Genomic DNA, 19,002 nt, shown 5'->3' on the forward strand with positions numbered 1-19,002 from the left:
GGCTATTGTTTTGATTGATTGACTTTATTTGATAAATTAAAACACAATGTACAAATGTACATACAGTACTAACATTCATCAGGATATCGCAATAAAGTCACATGACTTATTTCCATTGCGGTCCTGAGGTCGGGGACTGCCCATTGTTCCTACGGCCCATTAGTCCGAAACCCTAATAGTCCGAAAAATGTCCCATATTGGACCGAAAGACCATTTTTCCGACATCCCGGAGGTGGTTGGGTTGAGGCATGGGGTCACTCAGGTTAGGATGGTCAAGGCTGTCAGAAGCCACGGGCAATGGGCAACTCTAATTTGTATTTCTATACAGATGTTTTGTATTTGTATATTCATTTTTAATCACTATAATGTTCCACTGTAAAATATCTACAGGAAACAATAATCTATGTTTTACTACATCCCTTACATACAGTTTATTTTTCCCAATGTTTTTAAAATTCTTTCTTGAAAAGGATTGGAAATAGAAGGAAACAAAAAGCACAACTGTATTGAAATTTGATCAAATGTTAGCAATGCTATCAATAATCAATCACTTATGGTGCCATATTGAATTAAATTATCAGATTAAATTAGTACGCATTGGGTTACTTCCTTGAAACTCTCCATTTTGAGTTTTCACCGTTTGTAAATTCCCTTTGACGTCAACATGTGCTGCCATTTGTTCAACATACGCCGACAACGTAGGCGGGACCGCTCAGGAGGTCGACAACGATGGCTCGGCCACTCAGGAGGTCGGCGACGAGGCTGGAGGTCAGGAAATGCAGCAAGCACCAGAAGTTTAGGCTGCAGGTTGGGGCAGGCTGCGAGATCAGCTTCCGGCGTCAGGAGTTCAGGACCGGAGTCCGGCGGCAGGAGTGCAGGACCTGTTGAAACTGCATATCTTACTGTTGGGTGCTGTTGAAACTGGGTATCTTACTGTTGGGTGCTGTTGAAACTGGGTAAGGCTTGAGCCCAAGACAGCAAGACTGGCACACTCCTACTATATAACTTGAACCAAAGGAGTTACTGGTCCTGCTATATTTCCTCTGATTGCATTGTTGGCAAGCATTAAGTTTAAGAGCAAATTGTTTTCATGACAAATTCTGGTTCTTCAGTAGTTCTTTGAAGTGGATTGTGGTGCTATCGTACCACCATTACACAAAGAACCATTACTGTCCCCATATGGTTCTTTGGAGATTCCTGACTGGTTCTTCAGTTCTTCCTGGAAAAACAGTTGGTGAAGTGGGATTTTCCGTTGAGTCACTGGTGCAGATGAGGCATTCACTCTGAGAGTGTTCTGCTTATAAGTAAATTAGGTACTCAGCAGAGATATTGTTTTACTTGCAATATTATAGCTATAATCTATCTATCTATCTTAGCAAACCAACTTTCCTGACACAGATGTGTCAGAGAAGATGGGCATCAAACACTGCCTTCTCAGACAAGAGAATTAAATGTTATGTTATCATGCAGCAGTGAACTTGGAGCCTGTACTGCTGTGGCTTTGTGGCCATAACTTAACTAGCAGCTCAGTCTCTCAACTGTTTTTTTCCAAGCTAAAAAATAACAATATTGGCACCAGTATGCATATATTTTGAGATTTTAGGTTATGTCTGGACTGCTTGTTAACGTCTTGGACTCAGACCTGACAAATGCAAGATCATGAAAAACACTCCTGAGTAGCTTTATTTTGAACAACTGCCAACTCTTTCTCTGATATTTCAGTATTGATCTCAAATCATTCTCAACTTGCTCACCCCCATTGGCCTTTTTGCTGATTTTGGCTTGATTATTTCTGGTCTCGTTATGTCTTGGATGTGACTGTGATGGTCTTGACTACATCCCTGCCATAGAGATACATGCATCATCATATATCAGGTACATGAGTAGGTAGAAAGCTTTTAGCACTAAAATATGGGGGCATTATATTACTTTTGATACCTGAGTGCTTTTAATATCCAATTTTAATATTTTCTATCATTTTGCCCTGCTGTTCTATCTTTATTTATTTATTTATTTATTTTGCAGTGAACTGATCAGTCAGTGCAAATAAGAGATAAGGCAAAAACACATCTGAGTGTTAGAAATTTGACATACTCCTTCAACAAATGTATCAAAATAAACTACAAAATACAGGTGGAAAGAAATGTCACTAATTTATTGCTATAGTTTATGCAAGAGCTGACATTCACTGGATTCCAGTATGACACTTCTTAACATGACTGTTAACAGCTTGTCCTGGCCTTCTCTTTCATGCAAACAGGCCAAAGGGCAATCAGACCACAGCATCTTGCTCACAAAAAACCCTTTACGTGTTTCACTGGAAAAGGGTGAGATGAGCAGATTGTCAACTGAGGCCGCAGAGATAAAATTAGATGGAAAAAAGGTCTTCACAGAGGTGGGGGTTGGGCGCTAGTGCTTGATAAAATACTTATAGCAAATTTAGTAATACTTTGAATGATTGTTACCAAATTTGTTGAGAGTCTGACCCAGTGTTCTGGGACTTCAAATATATTGCACAATACATTGATTGCAATTTTCAATTATAACCTTTTAGAACAATGTATTTTGCTGTTGCTTTTGCATTTTGACAGTAAAGGATCACCACTGTGCATTTGATTTCCCCTTTTCAGAAACTGATACTGGTCCAAAAGTTAGTCATTTTTGTTGTTTTGTTAGTGTGTCATTTGAGGTAAACACACACTTTACTGTATGTGCTCTGTTTTACCATTCATTTATTACAGGCATATCTGAAATAGGCCAACTTACAGACTAAAATTATCTTATCATGGAGGCCAATAATGACCCATTATCATTATTTGGAAAATGAACCAGCAGCACAATTACCAGCTTTAGCTCACTTTACCATTACTTGCTTTTGAATTTAAGTAAGACAATGATTACACAATTACTGAAATGATTAGTTGTTCCACATAGTATAATACTGTATGTACAATACAGGTGACCGAAATGAAGGTAGTCAGTGTGATTTGACTTATATACAATAAAGATGATTTTTCAACTTTTCTGTGTTTTATTTCGCAACTTCAAAAGTACCTTCTCTGTAATTGTGAAACAGTTTCCGCTGACAGGAAACAAAACCCACAAAACTCAAGTTAGGACAGAGAGAAACGAGACGGCGCAACTGCGAGTCATTTCCTGTATCTGTGTCACATGGGTTTCGCCACTGCCCCGCCCCTTTAGGAGACTAGCGGCAGGTCCTGAGTCTATTCAACGTGAGCACAGATTATGACCGATTCTTTCGCCCCATAGTCACCAAAGTAAATATTGGACCCATTTTTCACAAGCCACATATCTTCCGAACATTCTGACACTAAACTTGCATTTTTCAGACAGACAAATCAGGAGAAAATTAACTTTGTTCGAGACCTGTCTCTGTCTCAGCAACACACTCTCGCGAGACCTGGCAACATCATCATATATCTCGTCAGTCTGGTTTCACTGCAGTGCTGCCGACGTCGCTTTCCAACTGGATAAACAGAAATTTAAAGGGACTTATACATGAAACCATGAATTAAAAGTTAAAACTGAAATAAAACTTGGTAACACGGTAAACACGACCCCATTTGAAGGCACCATTAGTCGTATAGAGTTTTTCTTAGTAATTTTATAATATGTCTGAGGAAAATATTGATATTCCCAACGGCCTCATCTTTTTCCTCTGTCATTATGCCTTTGCATTTCCTGCATTACGTTACCCGCTCGCTAGCTAGCTAAATTGTTAGCCTTGGTGGCTTCTAGACGCAGCGTTGCAGCGTTGCCTAGCAGCGGTGCTCTCACGACTTAACCACTTGAACGCCAAGCATATCATGTACACGACTTCCCATGTCGTAACCACAAGTTCACGAGTTCCATTTGAAGGCAGCATAAAATTACAATATATTAAAGGGTAACTTCGGTATTTTTCAAGCTGGACCCTATTTTCCCATCTTTTTGTGTCTAAGTGACTAAAGGGGACAACAATTATTGAAATTGGTCCAGTATTGAGCGAGATCGCTTCAGTCGGCAGCCGCAAAACGGGCTGCAATGTAATCCGACAGGGCAAATCGCACCGTCAAGGACCCTACAGAGAAATGAAACGTTTTTCTTTACCTTTCGCTTGATCCGGTCTGTGTGTAACCAAGTCTCGCTCAAGTCTCGCGAGAGTTGAGTTGTTGCAGGAAGTTACACACAGACCGGATCAAGCGAAAGGTAAAGAAAAACATTTCATTTCTCTGTAGGGTCCTTTCCATAATGTTGTCAGACACTTATAATAACAATCTGAGCCTGTCAGTGGCAAAAACAAGCACTTTTAGTGGACGTACATTGATGGTGCGATTTGCCCCGTCCGATTACATTGCAGCCCAGGTTGAAAAATACCAAAGTTACCCTTTAACTTACCATCCACCGAAAAATGAACTTCCATGGCCTCCGCCATTTCTGAAAATGTCAACAAACACGTCACAACTCGTGAACTCGGAGCTTTCAGAAAATTTCCATTTCCGAAGTCGTGAATAGGCTACCACAGGAGGGGGGCGTTCGTATGGACTCTTCTCGTGAACACGGTAAACACGACCCCATTTGAAGGCACCACTAATGCATGTATGTCTATTAGAGGTGTACAGAGATGTCATTATCTGTATCTGTATCTGTATCTGTTCAACCAACAAAATTATCTGTCTCTGTATTCGGATAGAATACCGGAAGTGGGCGTGGCTTATACCGGAAGTCACGTTAAATCGGGCAAATTTCTAACCCAATATTCATTGGCAATACAACTTTTGTGCCTTCAAAGCATCAAATTGATTTAATATTGGGATATAATTAATTGTGAAATATATTTCCACATCTTCATACTGTACTTTTCATCTCTCTCTCTCCCTTTTATTTTTTTATTTTTAACTAAATTCCATGAAACCTATGGCTGATACAGCATGTTAGATCTTAAACGGATGAATATTGACTGAAATACAAGGTAAAACGTCGTTTTTTTTCAATATTTCGACTGGGTTTTTTAAATGGAGGAAATTAACACATACAGCTAAAAACTACAGGTTCTAAGCTTCATTTTGATGTAGCCTATGAGGTTTGAAAGAAATCCAGCTGCCACACCAGGCTTTTGTCTCGCTAGTAGAGGTCTGCAACCCGAGCCGAACCCGACGGGACCCGAGACTGTATGTCGGGCTTGGTTTTTAAATAAATAATTCGGGCTCGGTTCGGGTCGGGCTCGGTTGTTTTTTTTTATGCGTGGAAAAAAGCACAATGTTTTATGCTCCTCGCTTTCTCCTGAAGCTCTGTCACACAGGCTGGGCACACAAAGCCCCCCCCTCCCCCCCCCTCCCTCTCCCTCTCTCTCTCTCTCTCTCTCTCTCTCTCCCCGCTCTGTCACTGGTGCTGAAAGACGCACAGCGGCTACAGTACCAAAATGGGCTTTTTTCATTTGTGTTTTACTACTTCATTTTCTGTTTTACAAATGATAAAGGGAAAATCAAGTGCTTTATTTACATATCAATCATGGCTTTTTTTTCTTCCGAATAATAACGAGCAACTTCGGGTAGAAAAAATATCTGTTTCCATCGCATTATTTGTACTTTCCCGAATAACGTATTCGGATTCGGGTAACGTACATAATGTCTATGGAGGCAGGAGGTCTATCCACAATTAAAATCCTCATAACTTGCTGAATTTTCGACAGAGAAAAGAAAAACAGACATTCCGATCATTTTTCAGTGCACCGAAACGCCAAGTAAGTAGAAAGACCCCAGTAATATCAAAGGCAATTTGATAAAATCTTCATAAGAAAGGAATGAAGTGCCTATGGAAATGTTTCATAACTCTATATACATTTAATACAACAGTACTTTAGGCGGCACCTTTGGTGTCCCCTTCAGGAATTGCTCTTGAGAATTTTTTCTGTTTATTGCCCCCCCCCCCCCCCCCAACAGTGAAATGAAATATCCGCCCTTGAATGAAACACGTAGCCTATCAGATGTTCACATGTAGAAGTAGGGTGCCATGCCATTGTTCCGACGGCCCATTATTCCGAAACCCCAATAGTCCGAAAACTCCATGCCTGGCTCCATCCACAACCGTGGCTTCTGACAGCCTTGACCGTCAGCTTGCTGTAACCCTAACCTCAGCGACCCCATGCCTCAACCCAACCACCTCCGGGATAACGGGCTGTCGGACAAATGGGCTTTCGGTCCAATGGGTGGACATTTTTCAGACTAGTTAATAGTTAGTAGTAGTAGTAGTCAATAGTTCATCGTTCCATGTTCCGACGGCCATTAATAATGGGCCGTCGGAAGTCCGGAACAATGGGCAGCCCCCAGAAGCGGTTGCGGAAGGAGGCCTATACACCTAGTATGAAAGCATCCATTTCCTAGTGCGCCACGATGCTGCTTGGATGGTTTCTCCTCCTCTATTTTACTGAACATGTATTTGCCAGAAAACCACCGGGTGAGAACATTTTGAAACCTCTTGGCAGCGCTTCTTTTAATTTATAGTTATTATTATTACATTTAAACATATTTGTGGGATGTGTCAGATCAAAGCTATTCAACTTGTTCAAGGGCTTTTCCAGCTCTCAATGTGCATCCAATTTCTAATTCTGACACTTGGCTATTGTTTTGATTGATTGACTTTATTTGATAAATTAAAACACAATGTACAAATGTACATACAGTACTAACATTCATCAGGATATCGCAATAAAGTCACATGACTTATTATTGCGGTCCTGAGGTCGGGGACTGCCAATTGTTCCGACGGCCCATTATTCCGAAGCCCCAGTAGTCCGAAAAATGTCCCATATTGGACCGAAAGACCATTTTTCCGACATCCCGGAGGTGGTTGGGTTGAGGCATGGGGTCACTCAGGTTAGGATGGTCAAGGCTGTCAGAAGCCACGGGCAATGGGCAACTCTAATTTGTATTTCTATACAGATGTTTTGTATTTGTATATTCATTTTTAATCACTATAATGTTCCACTGTAAAATACCTACAGGAAACAATAATCTATGTTTTACTACATCCCTTACATACAGTTTATTTTGGGGATTTTCCCAATGTTTTTAAAATTCTTTCTTGAAAAGGATTGGAAATAGAAGGAAACAAAAAGCACAACTGTATTGAAATTTGATCAAATGTTAGCAATGCTATCAATAATCAATCACTTATGGTGCCATATTGAATTAAATTATCAGATTAAATTAGTAGGCATTGGGTTACTTCCTTGAAACTCTCCATTTTGAGTTTTCACCGTTTGTAAATTCCCTTTGACGTCAACATGTGCTGCCATTTCCTCATTGTGTGTGTGAGTGCTTGTGTATTTATGTGTATCGGTATTGGCATAGGTGCAACCATGCGTGAAACAGTGTGTAACCAAGTTTTACAAGTAAATGTACATGTACAGCCCTTCTGTAACTCATAGTAAACTTGTGAAAGAGCAGATTTTTGGTTTATTTTCATTATAAAGCCATTCTGTTGGTCTCAACTCTCCTATGTCTGACAGATGTGGAGTGTATGGTGATGAATCTGGAGTATGTGCACTGCATGTGGAACGGGCACGGGACTCCAGACGTCAATTATACCTTCTCCAGCAGGTCAGTACCAACTTGGTGTTAGAGGCACTATGTGAAAGTATATGAAGAATTTAGATTTCAAGATATTTACCATTTGAAACAAGTGACACAAAATTATTACTGAAATGAAAAAACCCCAATATAAACCTAATTTTGGAAAAAAGAAATAGCCATTTTTAGACCTTTGACTACCAAACATTGTTGAGAATATATGCCTTTTGGAACAACTGAGTGATAAGTTTCAAGTAATGCTTTTCCTGAATAAAGATGTGTAGCATACTAGAATGAAAGCCTTTTATAAGAACGAATGAAAAATGTAGCCGCAAGCGGCGATTGAGGGGTCCAAGCACAATTTGATAGGACAGACAGATAGACAAAACATTACAGAAGGTAGAAAGACACACACAAAAACTAACATGTTGTGAAGATCAAACATGCAGTCTAACACTGGCTTTTGTGTTGGCCCGTGACTTCTGTCAAGTTAGTCTTTTCATTGCAACCACATTGTTGAAGTTAGTCACAATGGCCAGACTTCCTATTATAACACATACCGCTTGTTTTTGACAACTAATGACTTCAGAAAGGACAAGCCTGGATTTGAACCCACAACTTTCCACACAAGAGGCAGACACTTTACCTACTGAGCTACACTCCTGTTACAGGGTTACTGAGGAGAAAATAACTAAAGGGAGAAGTATTGTGATACTGCAGCCTATGATTGACAGCGGTAATCACTTTATACAACATTGTAGTACTCTCCATTAATGAATAAAACAATACTAAATCACATGGGCCAGAAAGCCGCTGCTGCACTGCTCTCTATGGGTTGAAAGGTCTGGCCACACCCCAATCAGTGATGCCAATCAGGTATTTTGCCATTGACAGATGATGTCAAACACCTGCATTGAGTTTTCTACACTCTGTGATTTAGTGTTGATTTACTTTTCATGAAACTTCAAAAAGGTCACAGTTCATCATGGACTTGAACTCACAAGCTTGTGGTCTAAAGACCTGAGATTTACCACTCTGCCAACTTCCACTTTGCTGTGTGCCACAGTGGGGAAAACTGAGTAGTGGGTGGAATTTGCAACCCACCTGCCAATTTTTGGTGTTTCTAGGTCTTACGGTTTTTGCTGCACAAACACTTTTAGCAGAGAAAAAAAATAATATAAATACATTTTCACAGGGTCACAATAGGCAACCTTCGACTTAATATGACCTCAATAAGCACTTGAAAACACATACTGGCAAATAGGACTTGGTCACCTGGGGATTCAAGCCTTTGACCTTTGTATCCCCAGAGAAGGTGACTTACTGACAGCACCACTGGGGAGACATGGTTTACACACACCTTCTCACAAGTTGAGGCAATGACATCACATGTGCAAAACTGGGGTATTTTTGTCTATTTAAACGCTTACAATAGTCAAAATGTTAGTGATAAAATTCTGAAAAAAATCACACATCATTCTGCTGGTTTCGGATGTATTGTCAAATATTTTGGTGAAGTTTGATCAAACATTTGGCGAAAGAAAATGATGTGCATACAGTACTAATTACAGTAAGATATTGAATATCACTGCGGACTCACAGTTTAACCGATCTGAACACCATTTGACACACTTGATATCTACCATCTAGAGAATGTCTGTCAATTTTGGTAGCATATGAATGAAGACTTGTGGAGATATAGATGTTAATTGAATTTGCATATTTTGAAAAATATAGAGTGACGGACTTCTGAATTGACCATAGGTTGTAGTGAGGCAAACTTTTGTCACAATTCCAAGTGGGTGTGCTGAAAAAATTTCAGCTCTGTAGGACGTACGGGTGATTTATTTAGATTTTTTGAATTTTGGAATGTGAAATGTCTAGAAATTTAGATTTGTTGTAATAAGCCACGCCCACTTAAATCAATCATTACCACATTTTATGCATCGACTGAGTCATGACCCTAGATCGTGCAAACCGAATTTCGTACAAATCCATGTAGCCGATTACGAGATATAAACTTTTTGCATTTATAGCGCCCACTAGTGATGGAACTCCAAATGCTTTTGGGGGCATGCTCAAGCAACAGTTCTGTGTTACATGTGTTACAAATTTGGGCTTAATTAGATGAATGGTTAATGAGTTATGGGCAATTTAGTGTTATGGCGAAAAGTTTATTGGTCGATAAAAGCCAAACCATTTGACCTATCAATAACCTTTATGCAATTTTGAAAGAGGACGGTCCCAAGATTCTGCACACACAAGTTTCGTGTGAATTGGATGAACGGCCTAGGAGGAGTAGCGAAAAAAGAGTTTCGGACAAAATTCAAAATGGCGGAAAATCTAGTCAGACGGAAATGGGCGTGGCCTATGCAGATAGATGCGGAATGACCCAATGAATCCAGTGGGAAAGGAATTGATTGATTCTACGACCTACGGTTCAGAAGTTATAGGCCAAAACTTAAAGTTGCTTGTTATAGCGCCACCATCTGGTCGACATGGGTGAATGGCCTTGCCTGAGTAGTGGGGGGCCATAGGAACCCACCTGCCAAATGCGCTTGCTCTGGGACTTACGGTTTCTTTTAGCAGAGAAAAATAATAAGAAGAATCCTTACAAATACAGTAGGGTTCCAGCACCTTCGGTGCTTGGACTCCTAACAAGTCCTGCACACTGCCTTAACTTGCAGGAATTACTTTATTCCAAAAAATAAATACAACCACAGGCCCTTACTTTTAGCTAATACTAATGTTTTTCCAGCATGTGTCCTTGGAGCAGGCTGGTAGGTTATTTTGCACAGGGGCACTTTGGTAGTACTGGCTACTGTTGAAACTGTTAGGTACTGTTGAAAGTGGGTATAGTACTGTTGAATGCTGTTGAAACTGCATATCTTACTGTTGGGTGCTGTTGAAACTGGGTATCTTACTGTTGGGTGCTGTTGAAACTTGGTATCTTACTGTTGGGTACTATTGAAACTGGGTAACGTATTGTTGGGTGCTGTTAAAACTGGGTATCTTACTGTTGGGTGCTGTTGAAACTGGGTAACGTACTGTTGGGTGCTGTTGGGTACTGTTAAAACTGGGTAACGTACTGTTGGGTGCTGTTGAAACTGGGTAACGTACTGTTGAAACTGGGTATCTTATTGTTGGATACTGTTGAAACTGGGTGTCTTACTGTTGGGTGCTGTTGAAACTGGGTAACGTACTGTTGAGTGCTGTTGAAACCGGGTAACGTACTGTTGGGTGCTGTTGAAACTGCGTATCTTACTGTTGAGTGCTGTTGAAACTGGGTATCTTACTGTTGGGTACTGTTGAAACTGGGTAACGTACTGTTGGGTACTGTTGGGTACTGTTAAAACTGGGTAACGTACTGTTGGGTGCTGTTGGGTACTGTTAAAACTGGGTAACGTACTGTTGGGTGCTGTTGAAACTGAGTAAAGTACTGTTGGGTGCTGTTGAAACTGGGTATCGTACTGTCAGGTACTGTTGAAACTGGGTATCTTACTGTTGAAACTGGGTATCTTACTGTTGGGTACTGTTGAAACTGGGTATCTTACTGTTGGGTACTGTTGAAACTGGGTAACGTACTGTTGGGTACTGTTGGGTACTGTTAAAACTGGGTAACGTACTGTTGGGTGCTGTTGAAACTGGGTAAAGTACTGTTGGGTGCTGTTGAAACTGGGTAAAGTACTGTTGGGTGCTGTTGAAACTGGGTATCTTATTGTTGGATACTGTTGAAACTGGGTATCATACTGTTGGGTACTGTTGAAACTGGGTATCCTACTGTTGAAACTGGGTATTCATTGTTTGTGTGAATGACTGATCTGTGATATATTGCCTATTCAGGTTCAATCACGAAGAGTTCAGTGAGTGCGCCACCTACATCTCAGAGAACAGCACTGTCATTGGATGTAACCGGCCCTATAAGAGACTATCTAGATTCCACACCTTTTACACAAAGCTGCAGCACGGCAACGACAGTTTTCAGCATCAGCATGATCTCAAATCGAAAGGTATGCTTATTTGTTTACTACCTTATAAGTTCAAGAGTGCCATAATATTGATAGAGCATCATTATGTGCACAGTGCTAAGGGCATTAGGGTATTACATCATTATTTGCATCATGATATGGTGACAATGATGACAACCTCAAAATATTGCTAATCCCATTTGAACATGAGGCAGCTTTTTGGGCAACAATGATAGACAAGCTCATAGGGGGCGCTATAATAATCCCTAAAAGTCTAACGCTCAGCCTCACAGTGCCGTTAGTCATAGAAATGTGAAATTTGGCCGAACATTTTGCCGAATATTTTTGCCTGTAGGAATTTTTGGCTGCCATTTTGGATTGTGACACAAAACTTGATTTCCCCACCATGTTGAGAAGGTTGAAGGTCATCATTGCATCATAACTCGGAAACTCGGGTAGCAAAATTTCCCCTGACATCCCAAATTTATTATCTGACTTTGAAGGTGAAATTTCCAAGAAGATTTGTTTTTCCAATATATCTGGCAGCACGTGAATGGGTCAATTACGATCACAAATCTTAAATTGTTGTAATTTTCCCTGGGGATCTTAAGGCTTTATTGTCATAACCTTCCTTCAAGGGCTTGTTAGTTGTGAGTGAGTTGGTATTATCCCAGTAATTGTGCCCCATCACTATGTCATCACATTGTATTCATTGTCATTTAATATTCTGCATCATCTCCAGTCAAGCTAAATCCGCCAACCAACGTGACTGTCAAGAATGGAACTGACTCTAACCTGTGGTTCTACTGGAACCACACCGCTCCTATAAACTGTGTGGACAGTGAGGTTCGCTACAGGACCAACAACAACAAGTGGGAGGTGGGCAAATAGTCATGGAAAGCCTATGCTGGAATTTTCATGAGTAAATACATAATACTGAGATTTATTTGAAGTAATCTAGCTCCACCTCTCACCCTTCCTCTTTCTCTTCTTTCCTTTTCTTTTCTTTTTTTCTTTGGGCTTCCCGTTTCACATCCCTCTCCTCTCTCTACTCCATCTTCTCATATTTATCTTTTCCACAGACCTCTCAACTTGGTAGTGGCAAGCAGAACTACTGTATCAACTTGCCCTCCAGCAGCTCCCTGTATGAGCTGCAGGTGAGGAACAGTATAGCAGATTCCTGTGGTCGGTCTGAATGGAGTGACTGGAGTCAGCCTGTGTTCTGGGGCTCCATGAGGCAGAACAATCGCACGGGTAAAAAGAGAGAAAGAAATGGCCACAATACAACTTTGTTTTTTGTTTTTTTTAACTTTAAAGTCACACTGAAATTAAAATTACTCTTTTTATACTGTACACCTATTTGACAATTTATGCTAAAATACAAAAGATATTTGATCACAATCTCATTACTTTTACTTCCTGGAAAATGCAAGATCTTTCGTGGTGACTTCATCGTGTACCAGGAGGCCAAAATTCCTACCAATTAAATTACACTGATTTTTTAACAATCCCACCCCTCCCATCAAATTTCTCTCCTTAACTGATATCCCATTGGTTTACACTTTTGAATGGCCCCTCTCCACTTTATGTCCCGCCCCAATATCCTGTTTCAACAGGAAATGCATCACATTAAGCAAGAATACAAAACGTATACAAAAATGCGTTTCATGGTGACTTTAAAGGTGTATGAATTAAACTATGACCTCTGCTGGTGACCAGTGGGAATTGCAACAACATTGGGCGAATTTGTCTCCTCCTACCATAGCCTGTAAAAAACAGATGGACGTAGTGAGTGTGATGTCACCCATTGGCTTGTGAAGTGCCATTTTGAAGCCTGGAGATTGTGTTTACGGTCGCCGCCATGTTGACATTTTTTTGGAGCCAGAGCAGCCAAAGCAAGGTATAGGGTGGAATTCAGGTTGTCTGCAGAGCCGCAGCACCGCCTACTATTGGCCCATAACTGACGACCTGTCGACCTGTCAATCACCAGGCAAACAACCCCATTTTATATCCATTATATCCTGTTAATGACACAATTATTTTGAAAATCGGCATGAGGACGCACACATTAAAAGTTGTGCTACTCTTGTCGAAAAAAATTATTGACTTTATATTTTTAGCAGAAGTTGGGTTGTGGTCCCATTGACTTGCATGGAGTTGGGCCGAGTTTGGAGTCTTTTTGGAGCCGGCCCCTAGTGGACGTTAGAGGAACTGCCACTGCCGCCATTTCCTTATTAGCTTCAAAATTCACCTCTGGTTTTAGCTGCTTCTCTCCTACACAAGTCTCTGGCACAGACCCCAAGCCTCTCACACCTCCAGCCCCCCTGAGCTATGGTGGCCTGTAATGACAGATTGACAGAAACAATAAAGTCATAATTTCATAATACAGATGAGTAAGCTAATTAGACCAGAGAGCCAATAGAAATATCTAGTGAAAAAGTAATATATCGCACTGCAAAACACTGAAATAAAAAATATAAACGATGTCATGATTCTTTTTTTTCTAAATAGAGATGAGATCACCAGTAATACTTTCCAGTCAGGGTGCTGTCCTCCACTTGGATAACTCACTTGGTGTTTCTCAGTCTGTTTGTGTACTTTCACGGTTACAATTAGTTTCCCTAGACACTCTTTCCAAAGTTAGTACTGGCTTCTAAACCTACAGCCTGCATGCTTGACTCTCTCGCTGCAAAACTTTTCAAAGAACCTTTTTCAATTGCAGGACCCTCAAGGCTTAATATCATCAGTTTGTCACTTTCTACTGGCATTGGACATGTGCACAATACAGTGAAGATACACCGATTATAATATGCAGGCCTATAAAACTGTCAATCCACATCTCTCTCTCTCTTTCTCAGACAATCCACCAAATGCTATGTCCGTGTGGACTCCAGTGCTGTGTGTGGTGGGTGCCTGCACCCTAATCCTACTGGTCATGATGTTGGTGCACCATGAAAGGTGGGTTGGCTCATATGAAATGTTTAGTTATGCTTGACGGTTATATTTTGGGGGCTGGAAATTGATTGGTGGTAGTTATAGTTAGATGGATGGTCACAGAGCATCAGTGAAGTATACTTATCTCATCATTTTGTCATCAACATTGTTAGCATCATGCAAAGCCCTTTATCTGCTCAAGAACTCAAAAACTGCTTGATATTCCCATTGTCACCCATGCACTTTTTGACTTTTTATAATACACTTTCAATCATTTGACTGAGCGACTGAAGAAAAATGACAAGTGAGAGACAGTGTTTTCTACTCATGGAAGACATTGTCTGTCTATTATAGTCCAAATATAGAAAAAATGATTGAAGAGAAGATGCTAGTGATGTTTTATGTAGAAAGTGCAGCAGCACCCAGGTGGCCATACAGGAGCATGAACAATAAAAAATCGAATGAAATCAGAATGACTTCTATAACCCCAACCTGGTACTAATGCAATGTGCCAATTGATCCAGGTAGATGAATAGGCTTTATCCACACCACTACAGTGTTAAAGAGTCAAAGTCATGTCAGCTGTTATCTCTGTGATCACCTGTGAGAGAACATGTCTCTATTTCCCATACAGGCTCGCAATCATCTTCATCCCCATCGTTCCCAAATTAGACATCCTGGATGAAATCCTGATCCATGACAATGTGGAGGTTAGTAGCATCCAGAGCCTTGTGCCTAAGAGATGCATGAGATAGAAATCCCTGGAGGCCCCGATTACAAAAAGATTTGTATTTAAAGCTAATGCTGCCTTATGTGGCAGCCAATACCCTGCTAATTATAATATTAGTAGGGTCTGTTTTAAGCCTCCAGTGATATAGTTTCTATTTCTGAGATATAAAATTGTTGTGTAATAGTTTTAGCCAAACTAGGCTTACTGTCTGTATTGGCTGCCACATAAGGCAGCATTAGCTTTAAATACAAATCTTTTTGTAATCTGGAATCTGGAAGCTCTGGAACAGTCATTTCCATATAGTAATATCTGATGTTCATACTCAGTCATGTAACATTCTTTTGTTTTGTTTTTAAAGAAGTGGCTTCCCATCAACAAAGTCCTGAAAGAGGGTTTAAAGGCTAACTTCAATGAGCGTGCCTGCCCCGTCCGCGAGTACAGCTATGTTCCTCCGTCTGATAGCGAGAGCTCTGACAGCTCCAGCTTCTCCACCACCACCGACCAAACTGACTTCTCCAGCTCCATGCCAGCAAACCAATCAGAGGGCCTGTCTACTTCCTGCTCCTCTTGCTCCACCTCCACTCTTCCTGTCTCGTCTGAGGAGGGGCAGAATGCCGTTTAGGGGGCAACTCAGTCAGGGGTGGGGTTCCCCAAAACATAACGATCCAGAGTGTTTTATTTGACGCATGTCTTGCATAACTGACATATACTATTAGAAAATGTGAACATGATTTATGGTCAGTTCCCTTTATGAGAAGAAACCAAATTTGTATTTGAGACACTTTGTAGCTCTTGGAGAGTTAAGAGAATTGTTTACAAGGGGCCAGGGAATTACACAAATATATAAGCTATGAATGTTTAGGGATACCAAGCACCTGATGGGGCAATAACGTGAAAAAAAAAAGCAGTTAACCCAAGACAAACCAAATTCTCCTTAAAATGCTTGATTCTAGCAGTAGAAGTAGTTGTTGAGCATTTTAAGGTTTTCACTTTGAGACAGGTCTATTGATTTCACTGCACTGGGAAAAATCAAGTTTGCCTCAAATACGGTCATGTATTTCTTACAAAGTGCATTTTAAATCCTCTCCTTTCCTCCTTTCCTCCAATCCCTTACCACATATAATTTGACTGATTTAAGCACGGTGGTCCATTTAGCAACAATAGACTCTTTCCCCTTGCATGCATAAAAATAACTAGACTATATTATGATTTAAAGACATGGCTGCATTCTGATTATTTTTAATTCTTCCATTCTTTGCAACTTTTCCAAAATCGCAGTCCTTCTACGAATTGATTGTTCTTAGGAGCTTGTTGCAGGATGCCAGAATTTACTTTTGAATTTTTTTTTTTTTTGTGAAGTGCACATAAGGAGCAAATTAATTTCAAGTGTCTCTTAAAAACTGCTGTCAATTCAGAGTCCGGCTTCACCATCTTCTTAGGTAATAAGAAATGTAACAGATGAGTTCTTGAGGAAAAACAGATTAAAATGAGTTGGATTAACCCTCAAAGGAAAGATATGAAGTGAACATCTGCATCAATAAGGCACGACTTCACTGTTCAGATGATTGTTTGATTGGTTAAATTGTCTTTCTCTTGACTAATGTAACTTTCTTAATTCTTGCTTCAGTCAAGTAACTTTTTTATCTGCAACTTTAATGTGTACTAGTTTTTTTGAACTGTTGAATAGACCTGAATAGAGCCAGCAGGGTCAGCTGTCCCTAAATAGAGCTTGTTGATATGATGTTGATGTGTATTTGATATAGGCCTATGTGTATTTCTCATATTTGTAACTTCTTGTAACCCATTATGTGATAATGTGTGATTATGTGAGACCACATCCACATGCACCAAACTTCAGATATTGACTAATACTCAGCCCAAGACCAGGTACCCCAAATTTGATCAGTCAAATTTAGAGATGATCTATTTGTGGCATTTGGCTGAGATATAATTTTTTTAATAATAATGGTCACATTGTTTATCAAAATGGGCCAGTTTACAGAACATTAACTCAGTCCTGGGAATATAGGGTTTCAGTTTTACAGACACATAAAATGCCAGTGGCAATTCTGAGGTTCGAACCCAAGTGTTGATGTGAAGTGATTTTTGATCCTAGACCAGTTTACCTCGATTCTTCCTCTGTTCCACTATTTCAGGAAATATATGCATAGATCAGCATTTGAAAGGTTGATTGAAGGTTCATTCCAACATGTTATATATTTTGTGGAAAAGGTATGAAATGTATTTCAGCAATACTGATGGTTGCATGCCACAGTAATGTTTTTGTTTTCTAAGCATATGCAGGCTAAATGATTTTTCATAATAATCTTTGAGTAAGTTTCATGTCATGCAATCATTTTGAAGAGTAGGTGTTACATTGTTTCTGTATTCTGTATCTTATTTTAGAGTTGAACTTTTCATTTAGTTGGATATTTTGTATGTTCCTATTTGTATTTTTTGTCTTACCTGCCATTACCGACAGACTGAAGTGTATCCCTCTTACTGTATATTTTACAATTCGCACTTGATAAATAAACAGAAACTGCTTATTTCCGTCAAAATAATTTTTACACTACTAACAACTAACATTCTTGGTGTACAATGCAGCTACAAAGATTGAGTGAAGAAACGTGTTGGTTCAGGCTGCCCTGCCCCGTCCAGTTAGTTCCTAGTCCACTAGAGGGAGTGAAGAGTGTCCCACACACACAGTACGGAGCTGAGTCAACCTGAGGCAGCTAAACGGGTTAAGGGACAGGTAACTAGTGAAAGAGCATGCACAATGGCACAAACAGGAATCCTTCGCCAGGTCTCAAATGAAAGTTCAATAATAGAAAAGAAGAAGCTTGTTACTTTTATTGCAGGAGTGATCAATAGTACAGCAGGGGTGGAGTCTAAGACACAAAAGATTCAGCTCATAGTAAAAGCTGCAGTGCATCATCTTGGATTGATCAGACTGACATGGGAGGAGGTTAGAGATAATCTTCAGGCAAGGTCTAGTCAGGATTCATGTGGTTAATATTCTTTATGATAGTAATAGCCTACTTCAGTGGAATGCAAGATCTCTTATTGCAAAACGGACAGGAGTTCAAACATTTCATTGATGGTCTAGCAATAAAACCTGATGTGGTATTTGTGCAAGAAACTTGGCCGAAACCTCACTTGGATTTTGTAGTACAAGGGTATGTTGTTATACGGCAGGACAGGAAAGAAGGGAATGGTGGAGGGTGTGCTGCTTATCAAACAAGGTATATCTTATTGGGTACTTGAAAAAGGTGGAGTTCAGGAATTAACTACGACAATCCATGCAGAGGGTTAGAGTTGGACAAGTTAATGGGAATAACATGATCAGGATAGACGCAGAGCAGTATGGTGTGGAGACTTTAAAGGTCCCATATTCTATATATTCTATTTTTTTTTTTCTCTTTTTTTCTGTCTTGAGGTCCATTAAAAGCTGTTTGTGCGGTGTCATGTACCAAAAACACTCTCAATCCATTGTTACACGTTCATTTTCCAGCATCTCTCTGAGCGTTGCCAAGAACAGGCTGTTTCTGTTGCTGTGTCTTTAAGGCTTATTAATATTAACGACCCCTCTGTTCTGATTGGCTAACCGTTTCAAGAGTGAAGCATGAGACACCACAGACCCGGCAGTTACAGACAGCGACAGGTAGTGAAAACTCTCCGGTAAGAAACAATGACAACCGCTAAACTGCTTTGAAAAAAAGGCTTTGTTAGTTCATTATTTCTTACAAAAATGGTAATGAGCGAACCTTTGTGACACCACAAAGTTACGGAAGTCCAA

The 19,002-nt window shown here is 40.1% G+C and overlaps 1 protein-coding gene across 1 annotated transcript; it reads left to right on the top strand.

Annotated features, from left to right (window-relative positions):
- The first annotated feature begins 6,352 nt into the window (after positions 1-6,352).
- il2rga (interleukin 2 receptor, gamma a) lies at positions 6,353-17,752 on the top strand. The gene is made up of 8 exons (XM_071902779.2): positions 6,353-6,456; positions 7,511-7,601; positions 11,415-11,581; positions 12,282-12,418; positions 12,622-12,793; positions 14,398-14,497; positions 15,108-15,183; positions 15,562-17,752. The coding sequence occupies exons 1-8, from the start codon at positions 6,393-6,395 to the stop codon at positions 15,823-15,825; spliced, it is 1,071 nt and encodes a 356-aa protein (XP_071758880.1). The 5' UTR covers positions 6,353-6,392; the 3' UTR covers positions 15,826-17,752.
- The last annotated feature ends 1,250 nt before the right edge of the window (positions 17,753-19,002 follow it).

The sequence above is a fragment of the Centroberyx gerrardi genome, chromosome 11 (assembly GCF_048128805.1).
Source record: "Centroberyx gerrardi isolate f3 chromosome 11, fCenGer3.hap1.cur.20231027, whole genome shotgun sequence".
In the NCBI taxonomy this organism is placed as follows: Eukaryota; Metazoa; Chordata; class Actinopteri; order Beryciformes; family Berycidae; genus Centroberyx; species Centroberyx gerrardi.